The sequence below is a fragment of the Marmota marmota genome, unplaced genomic scaffold (assembly GCF_001458135.2).
Source record: "Marmota marmota marmota unplaced genomic scaffold, marMar, whole genome shotgun sequence".
In the NCBI taxonomy this organism is placed as follows: Eukaryota; Metazoa; Chordata; class Mammalia; order Rodentia; family Sciuridae; genus Marmota; species Marmota marmota.
The window spans coordinates 7,890,746-7,916,695 of NW_026000019.1; the positions used below are offsets into that span (position 1 = coordinate 7,890,746).

Consider the following 25,950-nt stretch of genomic DNA (forward strand, 5'->3'; position numbering starts at 1 on the left):
ATTAAAAACTGCTTAATTTGGAGAAGATAATAAATGCAGGAGGTGAAAATGTGATTTTCATAATGGTTTTCGGCATGTGGTAATGGTTAAAATTCTGCCTAAAACATCTACCTTTTCAAACAGTTACCTGATCAGAAATACCATCATAGATTTATCTCCATTGATTACCAAGCATCTTCATTTAAAATCCAAACAGAACTACAGAATTGTATACTCTAAGTTGAAAAGCACCATGAAGCCATCTAAGCTGGTTCCCCCACTGCCCACCTGGTACGTGAATCTCTGGAATTCATTTCCTATAAATATTTACAAAGCCAATGTTTTATATGCTGCAAAAGGCTAAATCTAATGAGATGGGATTTCTGTGAGTTTTGTGAATTATTAAAAAAATAATTTGGATGTTGATTTTATTTTATTCCTCTTATTTATACGTGGTGCTACGAATAGAACTCAGTGCCTCACACATGCTAGGCAAGTGCTCTACCGCTGAGCCACAACCCCAGCCCCTATATTTCACTTTTGAATGAACCAAATTCTTAGAAACATTTTCCTTATTTGGAGTCACATGTTGTCTAATGCCTCTCCCCCAAGAAACCCAGTAGTTTCAATTCCTATGCCCATTCCAATCAATTGGTACGGCTGACCTGGAGCACTGAAATAAGCAGGAGTCTGAAAGTGCATCCAGATTCATCTATGAAGAGGGCATGATTCAACTGCAGGTCTGCCAAGAACTCTGGAAGGGAGAGGGACAACCCATAGGACATTTCCCTGTCCAGATTGAAACCATTTAAAGACTACTATAGTAGCTCTACCATCTCTGTGTAGATTCCCATTCCCATGTGAACACCTCCCTATGGGTCTCCTTCCTTACTTCACTCTTGGCTTATTGGATTTCACCTCATTAGATTTAGCTTTTTGCAGCGTAGAAAACATTTGCTTTTCAAAATACTTTGAGGTTTTAGGGTATGGTTTAGATGTGTAGCATCCCCCCAAAAAAAAACTTATGTGGGAGACAATGCAAGAAGGTTTAGAAGAGAAATAATTGAGTTATAAGAGCCTTAACCCAACCAGTGAATTAATCCCCTGATAGGAATTAACTGAATGGCAACTGAAGGCAGGTAGGGTGTGGCTAGAGCAGGTGGGTCATGGAGGGCATGCCTTCAAGGTATATATTTTGTATCTATTGAGGGGAGCCTGTCTCTCAGCTTCCTGATATGCCCTGAGACCCTTTCTCCTACCACATTTTTCCACCATGATGATTTGTTTGACCTTGAGCGCCAAGGAATGGAGCCACCTGTCTATGGATTGAAACCTCTGAAACGTAAGCCCCCAAATAAACTTTTTCTTCTATATAATTATTCTGGTCAGATCTTTTATTCACAGCACAGAAAAAGCTGACTAAAACATAGGATTTCTTAAACTTCCATGTCAGTGCACCAATGCCCCCAAAGTCCTAAACATAATGTTAAAATTCATTATTCACTATGGAGGAGTAATTTTACGTCATAAGAGAAATAACCTGTTTCCTGAACCCTGTTTGAATTTTTACTTATTTTTTTAAGACTCAACCTTAAAGCTAATTCTCCATGAAAATTTCCCTAATGACTCCAGTTTTAATGACTCCCCCAACAGCAAATTGCATATACATAATTTTGTCATTTGTCACTTCATGAGTTCTATTTTCTTTCTCCAGGAAAAAAAAAAATACATTTTTCCTAATTTGTAAATTCTTTGAAAAAGAATCAGGTCTCTTACATTTTTGTGTCTGGCTTACGTCAGATTTTCTCGAAAAAGAAGCAAAGTTGGAGGTTCTTGTATAAGTAATGTATGAAAGGGCTGCACTTTGGTGAACCTCAAGAGAAGAAAGAAGGACAACCCAGGGCAAGAAGCTGAATGAAGAAACTAGGTGAGCTGAAGTCTTACCTCAACCTAATCCCACGGAGAGTTCAGAGCATGAAAAAAAAAAAAAAATCAGAGATGTTTTCAGGATGTCCCATCCTGAGATAAGGCAGCCTTTCATCCCCAATCTCAGTCATTGGTGCGGGCTTCTCAGGAGTCCAAAGCCACGTGGGTATATCTTGTCAGCTGAAAGCAGTTCTAAGAAGAACCTAGTTACTCTCATCCCCTTTAAAATTAAGTATTTTATAGAGGAAGTATTTTGAGATGATGCAACTACCTGATTCCTTATTAATTTATCAGCTGGTTTATCTACCCAGTCATATTCCTCAATGGGTTGTAATCTGTTACCATCTTTATTTTAATGCTTGATTTGTCCCAAATGGAGCCAGCAGGCATCCTTCAGCCTGGCTTATCTTTTTGACACACTCCTATCATTCTTCAAGCAATCAATTCTCTTTGCTCTCTGGAAAAATAAAATGAACTGGAACATACTTTTCCTAACCCAATCCTGGAATTCATCACTTCTCTAGAAAGCTCAGGGTTCTTCTAGTAAATAAGAGAATGCAAAAGCCAAGATCTGGGTGCATGGGTGCTCATTGTTATGAGGGAGCCACTGCCTTGGGCCCATTCACCTTCATCTCTGCAGAAGATATGCACCCACACACACACATCCACACTCCCCCAGTCATCTCCAGTCATGTCCATGTATCTCCACATGAATTTAAAACCATGAGTCCATGCCAATACCCTCATAAATACCACAGAAATACCACCTGGCTCTCTTCTTCCCATATTTGTGACTCCATTCTCAGTGAGAAACCTGGCCCTATATTTCATACACTATTTATGTGACCCATCCGCCTCCTTCCCCTGTGCAGATGCCCTCCCAATCCTGCTCAGGTTTTGATGTCCTACTACAGTTCATTATCAATGCTGCCTGTCTCCATCCTACCTAATGGCTTTAGGAAGTAATGAGAAGGGGAGGAGAAAAGGGAAAGGAAGAGGAACTGGTTTCAAAAATTTTATGTTTTCAATGTTAGAATAAAAGTGTTTGCGAAAAAATCTAAAATCTCATCTTCCAGAAGGAATGAAACTATATGAATTATACACACAGGGCTTTTGTTTCATTACTTACCAATAAGTAAATAAAAATTGGACAGCTTGTGCATGGACGTGGTAAAGGAGCAGCCCTGTCGTGGGCATGAGCAAATTGGAAAGGCTGTGTTCGTGGCAAAAGGCAAGGAGCCGGGCTGCAATTACTGCATGGCGTGGTGATGATTTGGAGGAAGACCAAGAGGACGTCTGCCTTACCCATCATTCTCTGGGACAGAGAAATAATGACAACGTAAGTGTGTACGTTTAATTTGCCGTCAAAATGTGTGCTTCTATACAATTAACACTTTGGCAAATTCATAAATGAACAAACTGTCAAAGCCTCTTTAGACAAGGAGCGTCTACTATTGTGGTCAAGAAACTAAAAGCACGTGAACAAAGGGAAAGCAAGGGGCCTGGGCAGTTCCAGCTTTACCATCAGGACCCTTTCAGGTGTCCCTCTAGTTCATTACTAGCGGCACCATAGACTGTGATGTAAGGGCCACTTGGTCAGGGACACAGGACCCTGGGTCTAGAAGCTCTAGAAATTTTGGGCAACTATAGAATCACTCTGGTCTTGTTACTTCACAGGGATGTTTGCAAGGATAAATTAAATATAAAGAGTATTAACACAATGTTTATAACAGCATAATTCACAACAGCTAAATTGTGGAACCAACCCAGATGCCCTTCAGTAGATGAATGGATAGGGAAACTTTGGTGTATATATATACAATGGAACATTACTCAGCATTAAAAGAGAATAAAATCATGGCATTTGCAGGTAAATGGATGGAGGTGGAGAATATAATGCTAAGTGAAGTAAGCCAATCCCCAAAACCAAAGGCCAAATGTTTTCTTTGATATGAGGAGGCTGACTCATAATGGTGATGGGGGTGGGGGGCACCGGAGGAATGGAGGAACTTTAGATAGGGCAAAGGGGAGGGAGGAGAGAGGAGGGGGCAAGGGGGTAGGAATGGTGGTGGAAAGAATTAGGCATCATTACCCTAAGTACATGTTTGAAGACACAAATGGTGTGAAAATACTTTATGTACAATCAGTGACTTGAAAAATTGTGTTTTATATGTGCAATATGAAATGAAATGCATTCTGCCATCATGTAGAACAAATTAGAATAAATAAATAATTTAATTTAAAAAAAGAATTATAGGAGATAATTTTTTTAAGAGTCTTGACAAATTTTGAACAAATAAAATTCACTTCTTATACCTCCTACTTTGCTCTGGGCACACTGGTCCCTTCCGGTTCCCTGAACAAGCATGGTGGTCCACTTGGGTCCATTCACAGTGGCTCCTCCCTCTTCCCTTGAATACCCACAGGCTGTGCTCCCTCAGCTCTTCACATCTCTACTCTGATGTCACCCCCTGAACCTGATTTAAAATCACACACCTCCAACCCTTTCCTCTTGTCCCTTCCCTTCCATGATTTCCCCCGTGACACCTGTCATTCTCTAACACAGTGGATATGTATTTGTAGTGTTGACCTTCTGTCTGTCATCTCCACCAGAGTGCCAAGACTTGCCTCAGTGCTGCCCCCTGCTGTGTCCCAGGTTGGGGGGGGGGGCTCATGGGCCATTTGCCTGAGTCAGTGGGGAGAAAATGAACTTTCCAAACTTCCCTTCTTTTTTATCCTTGTTTTTGTTTTTCCTCATAGGTAGAAATGTGAAAGGTAAGAGGAAAAAGAATAGATAGCTTAAAGAAAGAAAATGAGAGAAAAGAAAAATGACAGAGCAAAGAAAGACGAGGAAGACCTCAGATTTGGAATGTCACTCCTGAGCCTCAATAGTTCAACTGTGATGGAAACCACAGCCGTGCACTCTGGACTGTCTCTGAGGCAAATCCTGCAGATGCTGACGGCAGGCCACTTCTTGGAGCCTGGCACAGCATGTGCCACTCTTCCTCATTATTCTTAAGGTCAATGTCTCTGGCAGGCGGGTGAGTAGTCTAGGATAACATCAGCAAAGTAAAATATTATGTTCAAAGTGGTTATATATCTTTTCTACTTACTGAATAAATGAATACCCTTGCTGAACAGATTATATAGGCTTTGTTTTTAAAGAAAAGCAATCCTTTAAGTTTAAAAAGTTTTACGTTTGAATGTAGGATTAGCACCTTTTGTGTTTGAAAGCAGTGAATCTGAAAGTCTTTCATGACAAAGGTGTAATATCTCATTAAAAAGAATAACAACATTTCCAAACTATGGAACCAGCCCAGGAATCCATCAATGGATATATGGATTTTTGTTTTAAAAATGTCATGTATATATGAAGTTTTATAAGCCAAACTAAGAGGGTCAAGGCCATTATGTTTTCTCTCACATGTGGAAGCTAGAGAAGCAAAAGGAAAAGAAGGGTGGATGCAGGATAGTATCATGAAAATCAGAGGGAGATCTGTAGAGTAGGACAAAGGGACAGGAAGAGGGAGGAAGTAGGGGAAGGGGAACTATTGGGGAATGATATTGACTAACTCATAGTGTATATTGTGTGCATGTACAAAGATATAACAATAGATACCTCTCTTATACACAACTATGGAGCACCAATAAAAAATATGGACAAAAAATAACAAAACTCAGTTATCTTGCTAATTTTGCATACTAATGCATTTATTTGATATATGTATACATACATATATAAATAAAAAATAGTGTTGTCTCATGGCATGAAAAAAATTTCTAGTCAGTGAATAACATTCACAAACAATGGACAGTCTTTCTTACTAAACTTTTAAATATCTTAAAAAAGAAAACCACATTTGTAAAAAGAGCACACATACAAAGGTTGGTGAGGAATGTTTTAAAATCCGGTACATGTCCCTACATCGACATCAGAAAATTCAAACTAACAGAAACTGACACTAAGCATATTTGTATATAAACAACATCATTTGTCCACCTACCAAATTAATTCATAGAAATAGCATTCTCAGGCAGCTCAATAACTGCAACTGTAAGTATCAGCCAGTCTCTATCTGTACTGTGCTTTTAAATCCAGTTACCATGGAATTTCAAATGTAGCATCAGAAACCACGGCTCTTTCCATCTATACTTGAGGTTTACTTAAAAACTCCTTGTTGAAAAATTTTCTTGCCTCAACGTTACTGAGGGAAACAGAGCAGCGAGATGGATTCTGTCTTCTGTATTCAATGCTCTCAACAATGGCATCTTTTATCACCTGCAAATGGAGACAAATGGTACAGAATGAACTCCCCTGACCATCAATGGGATTGAAATGAGAATCTAACTGATCATTTTTTTTGGAGTATTCATTAATAAATATGAGAGAAATACATGTCATGCATACATATTTGAACTCAACTGCCATCCATTTCACTCTTACTAGACTTATACCCAGCTACTCCCACACACACCCCCACCAGGTTCCCAAGACCAAAAAATACTCTAGAGAGCATTTCAGATTTTTTAAAGAAGTTGAGAACAAAGTGTTTGTAACATGATGAATTTGTAATTGTTCTGTCCTTCACAAGGAAGGTGATGATGTGAGGGAAGTAAACAATCACTAAATCCATATTTGCAGTTTTTGACAAGAGAGCATGTGTGATCACAAGGAAGTAAGACGCCTCCTAGTGGGGAGAACAGGCATTGCTGAAAATTGCCCTGCTTCTCAAGTAGAGAGCTTGGGTGTCCTCTAGCTAGGAAGCACCCTACTTTGTCATTTCATTGATGAAAAATGCTTTTGCTATTTTTGACTCAGAATAATCTTTATGTATGCTCATATTAGTGGGGTGACTAGAATAAAACAGGTGATACAGCCTCTAGGAATTTATAGCAGTAATCATGATACTATTGCTGGTATGAAGCTTGTCTACTTTGGAATTTCATGTGAGTGCTTATTACAGAGCAATGGAAAGGGGTTTTGGAAAACAGGGCCCTACTGCTGTTGTAGGACCCTGTGAAAATCAGGAAACTTTGTTCCTGGATAGCCCTGCAGGAGCTCATCTTAACAATCAACAAAATAGTCTTTTCAGGGCACCAGACACAGAGGCAAGACAAAGGGTTATTCCACAAGTCCCTTTATTCTCTACCCCAAGGACTGTTCAGCAATACTAAGGCACTCCCCATGTGCTTCAGCCCTGTACCACAGGTAGGAATACTTGGCAAGTATGAGTGGCTTGGGACCTAGGACGTCTTCCCTTTCAAAGCTGGTGTGACCCATCTTGAAGACATGTACTACAGAGTTTTCAATCCCCACAAGCTTACTGGGCAAGCATGGTCCAATGCCTGAGGTAGAGGGACCTGAGACCTCAGTGGTGCTAACATGTAATTGACATTCTGTAACTTTAAATCTGGCCCAGTAATCAAGACTCTCTGTGTTCCAACTTCAAACAGCCAGTAATCATATTCCAGAAAGAGGGATGTATCATAGAAATGCGATTCTTATAGATGCATTTAAAAAAAAATAAAACATAAAATCATTTGAAGAACATGGGCTCAAATCTTACTGAGTCTTTTAAGTAAAGCAGGTATTTGCTGACCCTACTTTCCCATGAGTGAGAGAGACATAACCAATTCTGTGATTTCAGGATGTACTTCAGACCCATGAAGGAGACTTGGCCAAAGGCATCCAGGCTCAATCACTTCTTGGTTGTGTAAGGCCCAGGGGGATTTATTTATGTATGTGTTTATTTATTGGTACTGGGGATTCCTGTTGCTAATTTTAGTCTGATGATGTACTGACAATTAGGAGCTCTAAATTAGAAGTGAGGCTATAAGAAATACAGTCAATGAGCATATCAGGTAGAGGACAGAGAGTGGGCTTATTGGATGGAGTGAGCTTATTAGTCAGCAAATCAATTCTGCCCTTCAAACTTAATCTGTTTTTTCCTAGAAATCCATGTCAGCAAGTTTATCAATTGGCCAGTTTTCAGAGTTATCAGAGAAACATCAGCCCTCACTGCACAGAATCATAAAGCAAAATAAAAATCAACTCTTTACTTTTCAAACACTTAGAAAGCTTTGAAACAGAAAAGACTTCGGTCAACAGTAATTGACGTCTGTCAATTCCTTTATAATGAATTTGTGAGAGCAACCAAAAAAATCAGCAATGTCAATATCACAAACTAGTGAATTTACCATAATAGGACCTCAGCTGATGTTCCTAGTAAATGGGTCATTCTTATAAAGGAAGACACACATTTATAACATTGAAAAAAATCCAAAACATGCAGACGCAAGTACAAACTGTACCACTAGGTGGCACATCAATACTATGAAACCATTAAACAGGCTTTTACGATTACAGCAGAACATAATCCAATTCCTGAGACTAGTAATTCTGTGATGTAAAACTAAATTAAACTAGATAAATTGCTAAATTTAAACTTTTGGGAATGCTTCCTGGTACAACTAGATGAACCCAAACAAGGCACTATGTCAAATTTGAGTCTCAATTTTTTAAAATTTGGACTATAGGCATCATATTATTTATATGTAGTTTCCTCTTTCGTTCTTCCATGAAATGCATCAAGATTCCAGATCATCCCCTAGTGATAAACAGCCCTCACATCTCACTTTATCCATCCCCTCTGCCTGTCCCTAGACATGACCCATGTCATCTTTTACTTGTGCCATTCCATAGCTTTCTTATCATCAAACCAGTTTCCTTGAATCTTCAGCAATAAAGATAGAAGATTAGAAAGATAATCAAAAGTTTAAAAAAAAAAACATGAAAACTGATTTTCTGCCACCAAAGTGTACAAATTAGAAGAGTTGAGATTATAAATGATCCATAAACAAATACTGAGTTTTTACTATAGAACAAAATATGAGGGATAGGTGTGTAGCTCTATGGGGGAGCATTGCCTGACGTACACTATGGTCTGCCTGTTCTCCCCAGCATCTCTCTCTCTCTCTCTCTCTCTCTCTCTCTCTCTCTCTCTCTCACACACACACACACACACACGCACGCACGCACATGTAGCCTAAGAGAAAAAGTTGTGGTATATTTTGATAGAGAAGTAAAAAAATTACTAATATAATCCTGCTGGGATCACTGCCTCCACCAGGGAATCCATGCAGGGCCCCAAGTGGCAGCAAACACCCCAGAAGCGTCACTCACACAGACCACTTTTGAACTCGTGAATATAGCAGATTTCTGATGGAAGCAAATATGGTTATGTTGGTTTAACTAATTTAAGGACCAAATAAAACCTTTACAGAGTCAAAAGATTACTAATATAGGAAAATACGAGTAGATATTTTGATCTAAATGACTGAATTGGGGAGCTAATGGCTGCCTTCCCTAAAGGAATTGAAATGCCTTGAAAGCAGGGATGTTCACCTTGTCATTTTTTATCCTAATACTTAGCTCATGCAACACATTTGCAAAATTGATAAATACACAGAAAGCGAACCCTGAAGGTGAATCACACAGAATAAGGTATAATTCAAGAGGGCAATGACATTGGGGCTGAAGGACAGGCAGGGTTTTATACAAGTAGGGAGGACAGACTGAGCTTTCCCAGTGAACGATCGCAGAGCAAGGCCACAGATGGAAGGCTGTGGCCGTGGAGGACACACTCAGAACTGCTTGGCCTGCGGGAAAGGAGGCTACGTTCAAGGAACACTGGGAAAGAAGGCCACTTGCAAGACAGATTGTTCAGAAGTGAGAAAAGACCTTTGACGGTGTCTCAGTTCCCCACAATCGTGATTTCCAGCAATCTGCTTAAATACTCTATGACTCAATTTCTTCACCCATAAATTAAACACATACACACACACACACACACACACGACACACCACTGTCTTCATAGGCAGTTCTGACTGATAAGCCTTTTGGGGGGAATATTTGCCTAATATTAATCATTCAAAATTTTTCTTGTCCTTTTAATGCTGTGTATTGCTCTATCCCTACTACCTAAAACATCACTCAGCATAGCAGATGCTCAATAAACACATGTTGGACTAATGACCGAATGAGATCAAAGAGATCACATATAGTATTAGTTGGACCTGTTGGAACTTAATAACAATAACCCAGCCGGGTGCCGTAGCACAGGCCTATAATCCTAGCAGCTTGGGAGGCTGAGGCAGGAAGATCACAAGTTCAAAGTTAGCCTCAGCAAAAGCGAAGCACTAAACAACTTATTGAGACCCTATGTCTAAATAAAACACAAACTAAGGCTGGGGATGTGGCTCAGAGGTTGCATGCCCCCGAGTTTGATCCCCAGTACTTCATCCCCCCCACACACACACACAAAATAAGACCCCAGGTTGAAGGCCTCAGAAGCAAGCTATTCTTCTCCTCTTCCAGTCTCCTGCTCCCGTCTCCACTGCCTACTGTACCCAGGCAAGTCATAGAGACTGGATTCCTCCCAAGTGGGTTATAGGAACTAGAACTCCTTTTCCCCAAAGCAAGCCATGAAAGCCTAATCACCCCCTGCCTTTCTGTCTAGAGCTGGCCATAAAGAAAGTCTCTACCTACCTGGGTCTGAGAGTAGATCACAGGACCCCACTTCAGATGGGGCCTACCTCTACTAGGAGAAAATAATGCTGGGAGAGGCCAAGAAGAACCAGACTTTGCTGGGTTTCCCTGCTCAGTCTATCAGCATTAGTCCACACCCTTTTTACAGAAACAGATTTCTACACAGATGTCCACGCTTCATGAAACCTAGGAATCAAAATGGGGAGTTCACCTGGGGTCTTCGAGTCTTGATTCTGAAGGCTCCCATGACATGTAAAACTAGGATCAAACAAATTGATTCCGCTTTTCTCTTGTTAACTTCTCTTTGGTGTAGGGGTGTCGGCTATCACCCATTGTTATGGTCAGGAAAGGAATCACAGACTTCTGCCCCTACAGGCCTAATATATTAGGGCCTCATAATGAGAAACTTCCAAATTATTTTTGAAAAGACAAGAACCTTGACTGGGACCCAGCTACTTCCATTAAGATGATGAAATATCATTAAATATTAGGTGCCAGTACTTCTGGATATGTACTTTACCTCATTTTAAATAACATCTACTACTTAACAGTTTGTAAAATTATTTGAGAAAACAGTCTTAAAGTTCATCTTACACATAATCAGTATATGCCGAATAAACTGAGACATGGGTTCTTAGAATTGCTGCGACTGAGTTAAACATGTTGATCCAGTGAGACTGGAAAACATGTGATTGCTAAATCAATGGGTCCTAAAAAAAAAAAAAAAAAAAAAAAAGTCTCAGCTGTCATATTCCCTCCAGACCAAGGTAGTGGTATATACATGGGGGGTGCAGTCACGCTATGTGACCAGGGTACAACATGTAGATTCCCCATGGTGAGGAACTTGACCTCCAGCCACAGCACCTTGTATCTGGACCCTTGCTGCCCCCAGTAAGTCAACCATGAAAAATGCATTGCATATTTATCTTAGGTGCCAGATGTCATGATCAGTATCTCTGTAGGATACAAAGTAAAGAAGGAGCCTCACTGTTTTAAAAGGGCTTCAAATTTATAATTAAAAGCAGAAGAGAATATGGACACTAACATAAATGATTGCCACAATTATATTAACTGCTTCAATTTCCCAAGTGCTTATCACATGACAGGTCCTTAAGTTTTATTATTTCACTTAAACCCCGTCTTTCTTTTTTAATGTTTTTTAGTTGTAGATGGACACACAATATCTTTATTTATTTTTATGTGGTGCTGAGGATGAAACCCTGTGCCTCACACAGCAAGGCAAGTGATTTACCACTGAGTTACAGTCCCAGCCCGTAAGCCCCATCTTGATCCTTAAGGTATGTATCATCCTTTCCCCTTACAAATGAAGAAAGGGAAAGGTTAAATAGCACGCCCAAGATCACCCACCGAAAAGGCAGCGGGGAAAGGATCTAAACATCCAATTTGGTCTGACTCCAAAGCCTCTGCATCTCCCACATACCACATGTCTACCAGTATAAGTCACTATAAGTTTTTAACAAGGAAACCAAAAAACCATGAGACACTGTAATTGTAAAAGCATTGAGGAGAAGTTCACTGGATAGGAATTCGGGACGATTGAGTAAGTGCAGGAATCTAATGCTAAAAAGAAACCCAGAACACTGTCACCAAGTGAGCAAAAGCAGAGCCACAGTCCTCCAAAGATAAACTGGAACTGAGCATGGGCAACACCCGCCAGCTAGGATGGCCCAGGAAAACAGAGCAACAGGAGCGTAGAGGGACAGGGCAGCAATTTCCGAGCCGACTCAGGTCAGAGAGTAAACCCAAGAGGAAACGTTAAGCCACAGTGGATACAGGCACAAGCCAAAAACTGTCTTCTTGGGATTGGCCAATAAATGATTTTTGCCAAGATTCTGAGAGTCTGCTATTTGCAAACAACCCTGACAGATCACGTGCTATGTTGCTGAAATATAAATCAGTACTCTGCTCTGTTCAGATGATGTGGGCGTGAGAGATCTGGCTGGCATCTAAACCTAATACGCTGCCCAGCATCTAAACCTCAGCAAAAGTTTGATGCTTTTTATATACTGTCACTTTTATTATTTTTTTCCAGTTAAAGTGTATGGAGGGAGAGAGAAAATGTCAATAAAAATGGAAAGTTTTACCTGAATACCACACACATACACACATACAGCAAGGCGGGGGGCGGGGTATCACTTGAACATACGTCTCAATGGTCATGGAATTTAGGAGAAAGCCTCCATTCATTCATTTGAAAAAATATTTCTTCCTGCCTCAGCTGTCATTACCTGTACAAGCTTGTCTACTTTGTAAATTCTAAACATTTGCAAAGGTCTTGGGGTATATTTACATCAGACCTTCAAGGATACAGAATATGGATGTGTATAGCTAAGATTTCCATTTGTTGAACACTGTTTGTAGGACATTGTTCACACATCACCTGATTAAAAACTCACTACTGCTATTGGGGTAGGTCCTATTTCGCCTGCTTTAGAGATGAGGAAATTGAGGCTCAAAGAGTTTGCCTAGCTTATTCAAAGCTGCACAAGTAGCTCATCTAGGATTTACAGATGATATAAATCCCATGACCTTCCCCTGTACATACCATTCCAAAAATGTTAGTAAAGCAATTTAAAATGTTTAGCTGCTGGGCAGGGTGGTGCCCAAATGTAATCCCAGCAGCTCAGGAGGCAGAGGCAGGAGGATACCAAATTCAAAGCAAGCTTCAGCAACTCGGTAAGGCCCTAAGCAACTTAGCGAGACCCTGCCTCAAAATGAAAAAAAGGGCTGGAGATTTGGGTCAGTGTTTAAGTGCCCCTGGATTCAATCCCTGGTACCAAAAAATAAAAATAAATGTTTAGTTAATAGTTTGTGAAAAATCAACATTTGATAAGCTGTAAGTTGAGAGTTATTTTGGAATTCAGTCTATTTTTGTTCAAGCTTTCAATTCTTCATCTGCGTGTCAAAAATTACTTAGAAGAATTCTTGTAAAATGTATAACTAGAACTGTATCATTCCTTGTAGCAAACAGTTTAGCAGGTTTTATATTAACCAGAATTGAAAACAACAGTCATTTAAGGTATGTGCGTATGTGTGTGTTTTCCAAGTTCAATAAGATATTTATATATTCCTATAATCTAGTTCTTTCCATTTCTAGGATGACTTATCAAATTTAATACATTTATCCCTAAGAATATATACTTTTGATTTTATTGGATTCACACTGGTAAAATAGGATTACTGTGATATAACTCCTTGGCTTTCTTCTCTTTTAGTACCATGGGGTTTTATAAAATACATTTGTTTGATGTCATTGATTAAAATACTGATTTCTTCCTTAATAGTCTTTAATTCACAAGGCTTTCAGATGTCCACTGTAAGATTTCTTAAAAGGGGGAAGAAATATGTTAATGTTAAGAAAACGGTTAATGCTATAAAATTTGATAAAAATGTTTTACATTAATCATAAATTTGCATATACAGGCTGAAAAAAAAGAATTTTAGGGTTGTAGAAACTGATGCTTATTGGGAAACATTTCACTCATTTATAAAAATTAAAGAATGATTCATAAACATTCTGATACAGTTGCCACAATGGCACACACTTTATCACTAGTAGTCTCAGGGCAAACTCAATAATCAAGCTAACTAGATGCGCCAGAGTTCCATTAGCTCACAAAATCTAGTTAAATTCATATAAACAGAACACTTACGCACACCCTATGAGTTCCTCTGGGCCATTCACACTGACTCAACACAGGATGCCTTTCTCTCTCCATTTAATTTCTTTCCTTTTACTCTTATTCCTTTTTTTTTTTTTTAAACTAATGTATGAAACCTAAGAGGCCAACAGACTTGAGATTTCACAACTGATAATTGTTAATCAGACACTATGATTTAGGACGAGGAGCCAGTGATCTCCATTACACAATAGCACTCCTAAATGTTGAGTTCTACGCTGAAGAATCTTACCAGACACAAAATCTTAGCAGCAGATGTGCTGGTGATAGGAATGATTTATACTGAAAAGAACAGCTTGTTTCTAGAGTTTCTAAAGCAAAGCACATTTGCTATCTCAAGGCCTAAAAAATGGGGCAGGCTATTACATTTGCTTACATTCCTGAGATCCACAAAATTCAACCATTTAAAAGCATGAATATATTCATTAAAATTCATGATATCTTTGCAGATTCATTATACTCCTGATTACAGGCACTTTCCTACTCTCCTAGTTCCTTTTCATCATTTTTATTCCTTATAATTTATCTTATCATGTGTTGAATACCCTGGATACTTTGGGAAAGAAGACGAGTATTAACTGTCATTCAATCAAATAAGAGTATAAAACATAGACTCTGGTAATTTGGAGGTATTAATCTGGTAAAATTTGTAGGGTTCTTCTGGAGATTAGTAAAATAATTCATGAGGAGTGTTAAATTTTGAGTAGTCATTCATGAACCTTAATTTTCTTTTTGATTAACTATAATGAGGTATTGCTGTATTCACGTGACATGAAAAGCAGGTTGACATTACCAACAGTCACAAGGAGATACTTACATCGATGTTGTTCAGGGTATTGAAGTGCATCAGATCATGCAGCCTTTTGAATGCCTGATTTGGATATTGAAAGTTGAAGGTTGAAAAGGGTGATTCAGGGTCATCAAAAATATCAAAGTCTGCTATTTCTTTCTCTTCCTTGGTTTCTCTTGGAACACCTAAATGTCAGAGAACAGTTACAGATGGCATTATTTTGAAAAGTATGAAACACCTCTAAAACCCAGGGAATAATACATACTAAGAGCCGTGAAGATAGCAATGGGGAGGCTCCACAGAGGCCACGTAATCTGTAATATCCCTAAATTAATCATTTCTGTGTGTTATGAACAGACACTTTCCAACTGCCAGTCTCTGTGTTTTTGTGCCTTGGGTTTTTCTTCCTCTCTAAAAGTGTGGAAGGCTGCTTTGCCCACTACCATCAGACTGGAGCTCCTGACAAATAACACTCTGCCCTGGGCAGCAGTCAACCAAAGACTCTAGGGAGTTGATCTATAAACACCGATGCTCCCATGCCTGGAGGAAGCATGATTCTGGGGCATAGGTTCTATATAACTTCCTAGACCTTCCCAGGAAGGTCAAGTTCCCCTGTGTGGTATCTAATTTACTAGCACATGGTCTGTCGTCTGCCTTTCTTCCCTCTATCACTTCCCCACTTCCTTCTGACTAACTTATAATTGAACTCTTTTCTCAGAATCATCTCATGGGAGAGCCCAAACCAAAACGTTATCCACTGTCTTCAAGCCACAGAGATCTGACTATAGGTTGGCCTCACACACGCCAACTGCTCATTTGAGGATTAACAGAGACAATTCTTTAGGTTTCAAGTGCTCCACTACTTTAAAACCAAAAATACCAGCCAGTAGCTCTTCCATGACAAGGTATATCTCACAACAAACTCCACTCCTAATGATCCTTTTTCTCCGTGAGAAATCTAGAAAAGACCAGCTTCTCCAGGTTTCTCTTATCCCTCCTCCCTGTGTTTTATCTTTCCATTCACAAAATGAAAAACTACCTTTTGTAGTCCTAAAATATTATGATTATTTTTAAGACCTTAAGCATCTTGTTTATCAACCTGTAGATCTGCTTTTGTTAATTAGTGTTTTCTAGGATACAGAGAAGGTCAAAGACTACTCTGGATGTGGTAAAACAAAACAGCTATTCCTTGAACTTGATTCTCATTTTCCATGAAATAAAACATGGCGACCTGAATTTGCTAGCCATTTTTTGTTGTTAGATGACATTGATTTTGTGGTCAGTTAGAATTTCCTGAGTTTTCTGCATCATTTTTTTCTGAAATAAGATCTCTCTCATGAAGGTGATATGGAAAATATTTAGCATCACTATGACAAGGACATGAACTGACCAGAAGCCGCATCTTCCAAAGTCTTGGAATAAAGTCTCAAAGATTTTTGCTGAGCTAGTAAATCAATGCTTCAGTTTCTACATCTTTGAGTGACCTTCAGGGGAAAAAAAGGTACTTGCAGTCTAGAGATGGTAGCTGTTTAACAAAGTAAGAGATGCACTCATTGTTGAAACAGCTGGTAGAACAGGGCCATTGTGAAACAGCTTAATATCAGCTTAATAGCAGTCTTGTTCTCCTGCCAGATTTCTGTTTTCTGTTTTAGGAAATATATTATTATTGCAAGGATACCTGGAGCCTTGTATTTTCTGAAGTTGATGTTGGCCAGAACAAAGTGGATGATAGTCGGGCAATCTTTCTCCACATCAGGATTCTTGGGTTTAAAGACGTAGCATTCCTTCAGTCCTTCCCGATCAAACACATAAGGATCAATCTTTGGAAAGGGGAGTTTGTTCATTTTAGCCCACTTTTCTGCAAGTAGAAGTTCCTATGGGGAAAAGAGAAAGATGCATTGGGAATTCTCATTCTCAGTCTTCATCATTCCATATTCCTTGGGGGTCTACTATCTGCTAGCAGAGTGCTCTTCACCAGGATATATACATCCTGCCTTCAAGAAGCCCATGAATCTCAAAAATCTATAAAATTACTCTACAAGCAAACTCAGTATTGATAATTATATTTATATATGTATACAAACACATATATACATATATATGTGTATACATAATGGATTTAGAGTACTTATAACCATTTAAATGATTTTTTTAACCCTTAGGAGTTAAGAAAAAGTCTAATGATATAGAATGCAGATCCCTCTGTTACTGGATTTTAAACCTATATCATCTCCATCTCAGTATTAAAAAAATTAAAAATTGATTCATTTTATGCCCATAAAAATATTTGACTCTCTCTAAATCAGCTTTTTTTCCTTTTGTTTATGAAAAAGAATTTGAGCTTCTGGCCTGATCATGTTGCTATCACATGTGTCATGGCCAAGAGTAGACCTAACAGAGCTTCCTGAGCTTCATCAAAGGTGTGGCAGGTTGTATGATACCACACAACTCAGCACCTTCCTAATCAGAAGATGGTCCTTCCCCACCAGGAAGAGAAGGCACATGGGCAGAGCCACCATAGCTGATCTGCAGTTGTTCACATGTACCCTGACCAAGAAATGCATGTTTTCGAGAAATGTAGATTTGAGGTTAGGTTGTCTTACCTGACTTAGTGCCTAAGAAAGAAAAAATATGTATATATTTAAACTTGGAGAACATAAACCAATATGGAGAGATGTGGTTAATGGAACTCATTTCCATTTATGTGCAGCTTCAGGGGTAGAGAGAGAAGTAAGAAGCAGAATATCATAGTGTAAACTACAGGCTCTAGGGTCAGAGGCCTTAGTCCAAATGCAAGCTCTGTGGCCTTGGACATGTTTTTTAATGTCTCCGTCCCCAATATCCTCAAATATAAACTATGGATAAAAATAATACCAATACATATCTGATGGGATTGCAATTAGAATTAAATAGATTAGCTAGTATTTAGAAGAGTGCTTACATATATTAAGTGCTAAACAAATATTTAATAAATAAATTGTGTTAGAAGAAAAATATGGAAGAAAAAAAGTCAGGAAAACAAAGAAGAAAAAGAAAAGGACAAGAGACAAATAAGTATTAGAGAAACTCTTAGAGGAGATTTTGGGGGGAACCATGATTAGAATCTTAAATTTTAAAGAATATTCTTGTTACCAAATTGATCTGTTCAATAGTAATCATTAGTAGCTAAATACCATGCTAAGAGCCGGGTCCTAACAGTGAGTAAAACATTCTTGACTCTTCTTACTATGGGATATATAGCCTGTGCATGAGAGATAATCATTATATAACCACGCAAATCTAAAATTGCTATAAATGCTATGACAAACTTAAAAGTGATCATAAGATTATGCAGTATACCCAGACTATTTCCTCAGAGTATTTGTTAATTCACTCAACAATTACTATTCAGCACCTTTCATGTTCTAGGCGCAAGGCAGAGGTGGTCCTTGAAGCTTTAGAGTTTACAAGTCAGTGGGGAGATGAATAGATATAGTATAGTAGGAGGGAGGTGGGAATCATGATGGACAGCCATGTGCCCGGCTTGCACTCTGAAAGCACACCTTAAGGAGATGCCTCAACTTGCTGGCTGGATGACCCAAGGCAAACTGCATAGCTACGAGAGCTCAGCAGGGAACAAGTTATTTGGGGGGATTTGCAATATACAACAACACACCCCTAATCACACTGTAAGGATTGTAACAACCCACAGGGATTGAGCTATTCACTATGGCTCCCAATCCCCGCCTCTTCCAGAGGTCATCCGTTCCTTATTTTCCACCTCTGTAAAATAAAGACAATACTAGAATCTTCTCCACAGGACCATTATGACAATTAAGTCAGATAGAAAACACAAAAACCCCAGTAATTTAGAGTCAGGGAAAACAAGTGCCTTTAACTAGTACCTTAAACTCAGAAAAATACACATTTCATTCAACTCGGCTGATCTTAATGCTTCTGGAATGCCGGAAATTTTAAGCTGATCAACCCTCTCAATCCCATTACAAAGAAACAGAAATCCAGGAGAACAAAAGATTAAATGGATATGAAAACATTTGCTTCATAAACTGACATGCTAAATACAGTAAAGTTTTGTCCCTAATCCCATATATCTATATGAGTAATTTCTTGTTTGAAACTTGAGAAAACTTATCATTGACCCTCTTTTCCACCCCCTGTTCAACTGAATTAATCAGCATGTTATTTCTTGTCTAGCACCGTTCACAATTATTCACCCATGATTATTCAACATCAAAATAAAACCAAAAGTTCACACTATGAAGCAACTGCGAGAGAGGGGAAGAAAAAGAAAGAGCTTTCTAGTGTTTACAAACATGACTCAAAGGTGACCCAAGATGCGTGGATGTGTAGAGGAAGAGGAAAAGGGAATTACGTGAGGGAAAAGTCCGGCTATTTTTAGATAGATAATTCTACACTGGGATCCAGGAGGGATGGAGACTTTCCCTTTTTCTCTGTGATTCTGATGTGGAAAAGATTAAACACTGATGACTACGGACTGTGATTACGGCATGGAAAAACCGTCTCCTTTCTGATGTCTCTGGAGGGACTGAGAAACAATGACCCAGACTATGAGTAAAGCCGTTAGTTTGCAAAAAAAGCTTTAGAAGAAGGCAGGGAATAAAAAAAGATTGCTGTACCATAAATGCCAGCAGTATGCCAAAACTGTGCTGTTATCACTGTGCATTCCTATTGCTTGAGACCTGGATATTTCTCATTTCCACAGACTCATTTATGGAAAATGTACATAACACCAACTAAAAACGGTTCTCTAGAGAGAAAAAAAAAAATTGGAAGGTATCCTTCAAAGTGATACTTGGTAAAATGTTTGTGCTCATTTTTAAGTACCAAACATGATTAAAACATCTTGAAGGGGTGGAAAAAAACAGAAATATACCCGAACTATAGTAGGAATGGCATACTGGTATACACATGTCATTTGTTTTTTATATATATATATATATAAACATAAACATATAGCAATCTATATAAATACATGTGTAAGCATATAAATGTATATTTTTAAACATACAAAACCTCTATCTATATAAATGCATATACACAAAAAGTAATTTAACTCTTCACTAAAGATGAGATTTTTATCTGTATGCAAACACAGGATATGTTCTTACTATTCTCAGATGTTTTCATTATATAAAACTGATTTTCAAGATTGGGAGAGGGATGTTATAATAATGTAATCTTTAAAACAAAGATATCGGGGCTGGGGATGTGGCTCATGTGGTATCGCGCTCGCCTGGCATGCGTGTGGCCCGGGTTCGATCCTCAGCACCACATACAAACAAAGATGTTGTGTCCGCCGAAAACTAAAAAATAAATAATAAAATTCTCTCTCTCTCTCTCTCTAAAAAAATAAAATAAAATAAAATAAAATAAAATAAAACAAAGATATCACCAGAAATTATCAAAGCAACTATTATAATAGACAACAGATGGAAACTACAACGTAGAATTCATTATTTTATGGTTCTGGTCCCTCTCACTTCCATTAAAAAACATGTTGATATTGGGCTTCAAGAACTTCATAATGCAAAAGGCATGAAAAGAATTTTCTAAACTCAATAGTGTATAGACTAGACATAGCACTTCAATGTTCTCGCTGCTTCTTCTAACAAGGTTACTATAAACTGACAAAAATCAGTGTTGGAGAAATCAAGGTTGGGTATATCTACCAGCACAAGACATTTGATCCTTAATGACCTATGTGGGTTGAAGGATGTCTCCCTAAAACATAAATCCATGTCCTAAACACACAGGCCCTTTAAGTGTGACCTAACTTAAGAATGTTGAGAGCCACAGCCAAAGGGGCCCCAGCAAACTTCCAGCTGCCAGCAAACTTCCAGCTGCCGGCTGATGATTGGCTCACAGCGGCCCCAGCAACATCTAGCTGATTGGCTCCTCGGCCCCAGCAACATCTAGCTGATTGGCTCCTCTGCGGTGATGCTCATTGGACTGTTTCCCTGCCCTTTCAGACCACGGAGCTGCTCATTGGGGGACTTTTTTTGGCTCCGCCCACGTGACCCAGCCAATCGGCCTCAAGAGCAGGAGGATTGTNAGGCCACCTCCATATGCTGGGAGGTCCCCAACCCCCGCAGTTGATAGTTGGGATCCTGAGACAAGATCTCAAATATTAACATGCCCTGTATTTGAGGCAGGAGGGCAGCGATTTTACCAAGTTTTAAATTTCAAAACAGTGAAGCAGCTAAAAGAGGCTGTAACAACCTATGGTCCTCAAGCACCCTTCACTGTAAGCATGGTCGAATCCATTAACAACTTGAACATGACGCCAGCAGATTGGGCTAATATGTGTAAAGCTGTGCTAAATGGAGGACAATACCTGTTATGGAAGGTTGCCAATGAGGAATTTTGCAAGGAGACGGCTAGGCGAAATGCAGCAGCTGGTTATCCTCAGAGAAATCTAGATATGTTGTTAGGAAAGGGACCTTATGAGGATCAGCAGCAACAAATTGCATATGATCCTGGCGTATACGCACAAATTGCTGCAGATGCAATTAAGGCATGGAAGACTTTACAAGGACATGGAGGTTTACAAGTTCAATTATCTAAGGTAATACAAGGAGCTAATGAACCTTATGCTGAATTTGTAGATAGGCTTATTCAAACAGCTACCAGAGTTCAATGTTCTCGCTGCTTCTTCTAACAAGGTTACTATAAACTGACAAAAATCAGTGTTGGAGAAATCAAGGTTGGGTATATCTACCAGCACAAGACATTTGATCCTTAATGACCTATGTGGGTTGAAGGATGTCTCCCTAAAACATAAATCCATGTCCTAAACACACAGGCCCTTTAAGTGTGACCTAACTTAAGAAAAAGGTTCTTTGCAAATGCAATTAAGTTAAGGATATTAAGTTGAAATCATCCTGGATTATATGAGTGGGCCCTAAATTCAATGATAATTGTTCTTATAGAAGAGATTAGAGTATTGGAACGCCAAGCCATAGAACACATAGAGCCATCAGAAGCCAGAAGGGACAGGGAATAATTCTATCACAAAGCAGGTCTGCTGACACCTTTTTTGAGACTTTGGGCCTCCAGAAGTGTGAAAAAACATGTTTTTGCTGTTTTATGCCACCTTGTTTGAGGTGATTTGTTACAGCAACTCCAGCAAATATAAGATGCCCATCTGCAAGTATGACATTTAGAACTGTACACTTCCCTTATTGAGTATGGAGGAACAGTGCCCACAAAGCTAATGCTTAGACCGGTTTGGCCATGATGTGACCCAACCTAAGAATTATAAGTAAAGCATATATAAGGATTCTAGAACAGGTCATGCCCTCATGTCAGTAAAAACATAAGATTAATGTGGAAAACAGATTATTTTCCTTTATTTATGGATTTTAATGGAATTTTGACCCTGAATGAAATATAGGGAGATAAATTTAGTTTGTGAAGTCATTTCATTGTCCTTCCTTATTTCTTCCTTCTCTCCTTTCTCTTTACATTCTCTTCTCCTTCTTCCTTTCCTTTTTTCCTTTAATTTTAGGGAATAAAACCCATTGTTCTAGCTTCTGATCACTAACCAAGCATTAAAAGAGCACTGCAAAAGTGAGCCAGATATATGCCTAGTATATGGCAACATAATGTAACATAATTTGTAGAATAATAACTAAAAAATATTCTCTCTGGCTGGGCACAGTGACACACACCTGCAATCTCAGTGGCTCGGGAGGCTGAGGCAAGAGGATCCCAAGTTCAAGACTAGCTCAGCAACTTAGTGAAGCCCTAAGCAACTTAGCAATCCCCTGTCTCAAAATAAAATTTAAAAAATGGATTGTGAATGTGGTTCAGTGGTCAAGTGCCCCTATGTTCAATCCCTGGTGCCAAAAAAAAAAGAACTTTTAGTAAGATCAAAGGGAAAAACTCTTCAGTATTAAACTCTGAACTCTTCTGTATTCCTAGCTTACTTGCCCTTCAATAAAACCCAAAAACCTGTTCCCACTAAGTTCACATTCTGTTTATTTTTCAGACTTGAGTCTGAATATTCTGCCTTATTTTCTCAGCCAAATTATAAGACAAAGCCCATCAGGATTGTCACTGGATGGATCCTGATGGTAAACTAATTTACATGGTATATATCTAAATTACTAAAAGATTAACAAAAAAAAATGATAAATTAAACACAGAGCTTCTTTTCTTAGATAAGTTAATAGGGAGACTCTATATCAGACAAATATTAAGGTACTCTCTGACCTAAAAAAAAAAAACACTAACTTTCAAGGTCAGTTATAACACAGATGTAACATAAACTATGGTTGCCTTTATTAAAAACCACGATTTTCATCTTTCTATATCTTCTTGATAAAAATTGAGATTTAACTATACTTACAAAATGCTACAGTTATGAAATGCTAGATAAATAAATATGAAATAAAGTCAATGATTGTAACTTTTCATCAAACAAATGCTCTACACATTGTTGAAAAAATTACGTCCATATCTGGTTCTCAAAAAACAAGAAAACGATTCACTGTTTAATTATCCTACTACAATCATATTGCTAATATCCAGTTCTTACAGTGGTGCTGTCCTCTCCTATCAAAAGAACTTCACGTAGATTCCTCACCAATTTTCAAACCTACTATCCTATACCTAAAGTAAGTATCCTATTTTAGCATTAGATATCTTATTTGGCATTAGATTTTTCACATGTCAGATTTTCACATAGACTAATGGATGCACCAGAGATAAACACAAAATAGATCCTTGTTCCCCTTAATAGTGATGCAGTATATGATAAAGGAAGCATCACAAAATCATGTTGGAAAAAAAAAAGCCTAGAGGGGATTATGTTATTACATGTCAAATATATTTAGAAATATCAACAAATTAAAATATTTTTAAAGACTAACATAAAAAGAATAATATCACTCCATATGTAACTGACCTTAGTAAGAAGTATGAATTTCAAGAATAAAACCAATGGAGAAATCATTACCTAAGCACTTCAGTCAACAAATCACCAGCAATAAAAACAATCTTATTTCAAATGACACAGTGGGCTGGGGTTGTGGCTCAGTGGTAGAGTGCTAGCCTAGCACCTGTGAGGCACCAGGTTTGATTCTTAGCACCACATAATCCCAGCAGCTCAGGAGGCTGAAACAGGAAGATTGCAAGTTCAAAGCCAGCCTCAGCAATAGTGAAGAGCTAAGCAATTCAGTGAGACCCTGTCTCTAATAAAATACAAAATATTTTATGTCTGTGGATGTGGCTCAGTGGTCAAATGCCACTGAGTTCTATCCCCAGTACCAAAAATATATAGAAATAAGTAAGACAAAGGTATTGTGTACATCTTTAACTAATAATATTTAGAAAATGACAAACTTTAGTATATTTAAGACATAAAATAAATATTTAATAATCAATAGCACAGCAGTAACAACCCAATTGAAAGTTGTAAGTATGACAAACTATTTAGTCTCTTAAGAAAGAAAACTGAAGCAAAACCATGGGGTTTTTTTTTCACTTTTTAAAAAACTTTTTTAACTTATTTTTATTTTTTGTGTGGTGCTGAGGATGGAACCCAGTGCCTCACATGTGCATGGTAAGTGCTCTACCACTGAGCCACCACCCCAACCCCAAATGTGGGGTTATTGCCTCTAACATATCACACAACTTTTTGAACTTTGTTCTTAATATTTTTCTCTCTCTCCCTCTTTTTTTGTTTTTTAATTAGAGTTCTGTAGTTACAATAGTAGTTGGGTTTTTTTATGTCAGAAAGATATGTGAAACAAGGACTCATATATACAGATACAGTAATATAAATTGGTGCATCTTCTCCAAAGAGCAATCTAGAATTATTAAAAGCCATAAATGGATATGTACCTAGCAGCCAAGCTTGGAAATAATAAAAGCTTGATTAAAGATTCATGTGCAAGGATGTTATTATAGAAAAAAATGGCAAAATCATAATCTAAAAGTTGAAAAAGAACAATGTTAAATAAAATCCTGCACATACATATGCAGAGATCCCATGTATATATCCCATGTGTGTGTGTATATTAGATATACGGGATCTCTGCATATGTATCTGTGTGTGTGTGTTTGTGTGTGTGTGTGTGTGTATCTTACCATTTGCCATTTTAATCATATTTGGTAAGTGGTGGTTGTTATTTGCTTGTTTTGTTTTTGCAGAGCTGGAGATGGAATCTAGAGCCTCATGCATGTTAGGCAAGTGCTCTATCACTGGACTACAACCAGAGCCCCACAATTAAATTTGTTTAAAAATATTTAATAGCATGGGAAATGATCACAATAGGGTTATAAGAAGAAAGAAGCAGAATGCAAAACATTATCAGACACATGTACACACAAAGAAAAAAACGAAATTCCAGTAGTTGTTGTCTAGTACTTGGAGGATATTCTAAAATTTTCATATATTTTGCAAGTATATTTTCTTCCTCTCTCCCTCCTTCTCTCCTTCTCTCCTTCCTTCCTTGCTTCCTTCCTTCCTTCCAACAGGAGAATTTTTAATTTCAAGACAGTGTCTCACTAAGTTGCTCAGGCTCGTCTCAAACTTGCAATCTTCCTGCCTCAGCCTCCCGAGGTGCTGGGATTATAGGCCTGTGCCACCATGTTCAGCTATTCTTCTCAATCACTAATAATGAATCAACATTTTAAAGCAACTCCAAAATAGGCATCTTTTTAGTAGTACACTGTGGTATTCTAAAACCCCCCTTCAGTATCAACTCACTGCAGTAGCGGAGCTCTGATTCATGTATAAAATGACAGCTTTGACATTTACACCCCCGTTGGTGAAATGAATAATATAGTGTCTCCCACCACTAGACCAGCTTCTAAGCTAGCATCTTGGAGTCATCGTTGTAACCCAGCTCCCCACTGGTTCCTCTTGGGTCATCAAATTCTGCTCTTGGTGTTCACAGTCGCCCGACTTGGTGTAACACTTCATAATCCTATGCTTGGGTTATGGTAAATATATCTTAATTTTAATCCTTTGCCCTCT

The 25,950-nt window shown here is 38.4% G+C and overlaps 1 protein-coding gene across 2 annotated transcripts in view; it reads right to left on the reverse strand.

The window, feature by feature from the left end:
* Positions 1-5,595: 5,595 nt before the first annotated feature.
* Pla2g4a (phospholipase A2 group IVA) overlaps positions 5,596-25,950 on the reverse strand; it is a 129,557-nt gene continuing 109,202 nt past the window's right edge. For both annotated transcript variants that reach the window (XM_015491688.2, XM_048809822.1), the window contains exons 16-18: positions 16,624-16,819; positions 14,973-15,130; positions 5,596-6,184 (exon numbers count right to left, since the gene is read on the reverse strand). In XM_015491688.2, the coding sequence (XP_015347174.1) occupies positions 6,053-6,184; positions 14,973-15,130; positions 16,624-16,819 (486 nt within the window). In that variant the 3' untranslated portion in view covers positions 5,596-6,052. The remainder of the gene's footprint in view (positions 6,185-14,972; positions 15,131-16,623; positions 16,820-25,950) is intronic.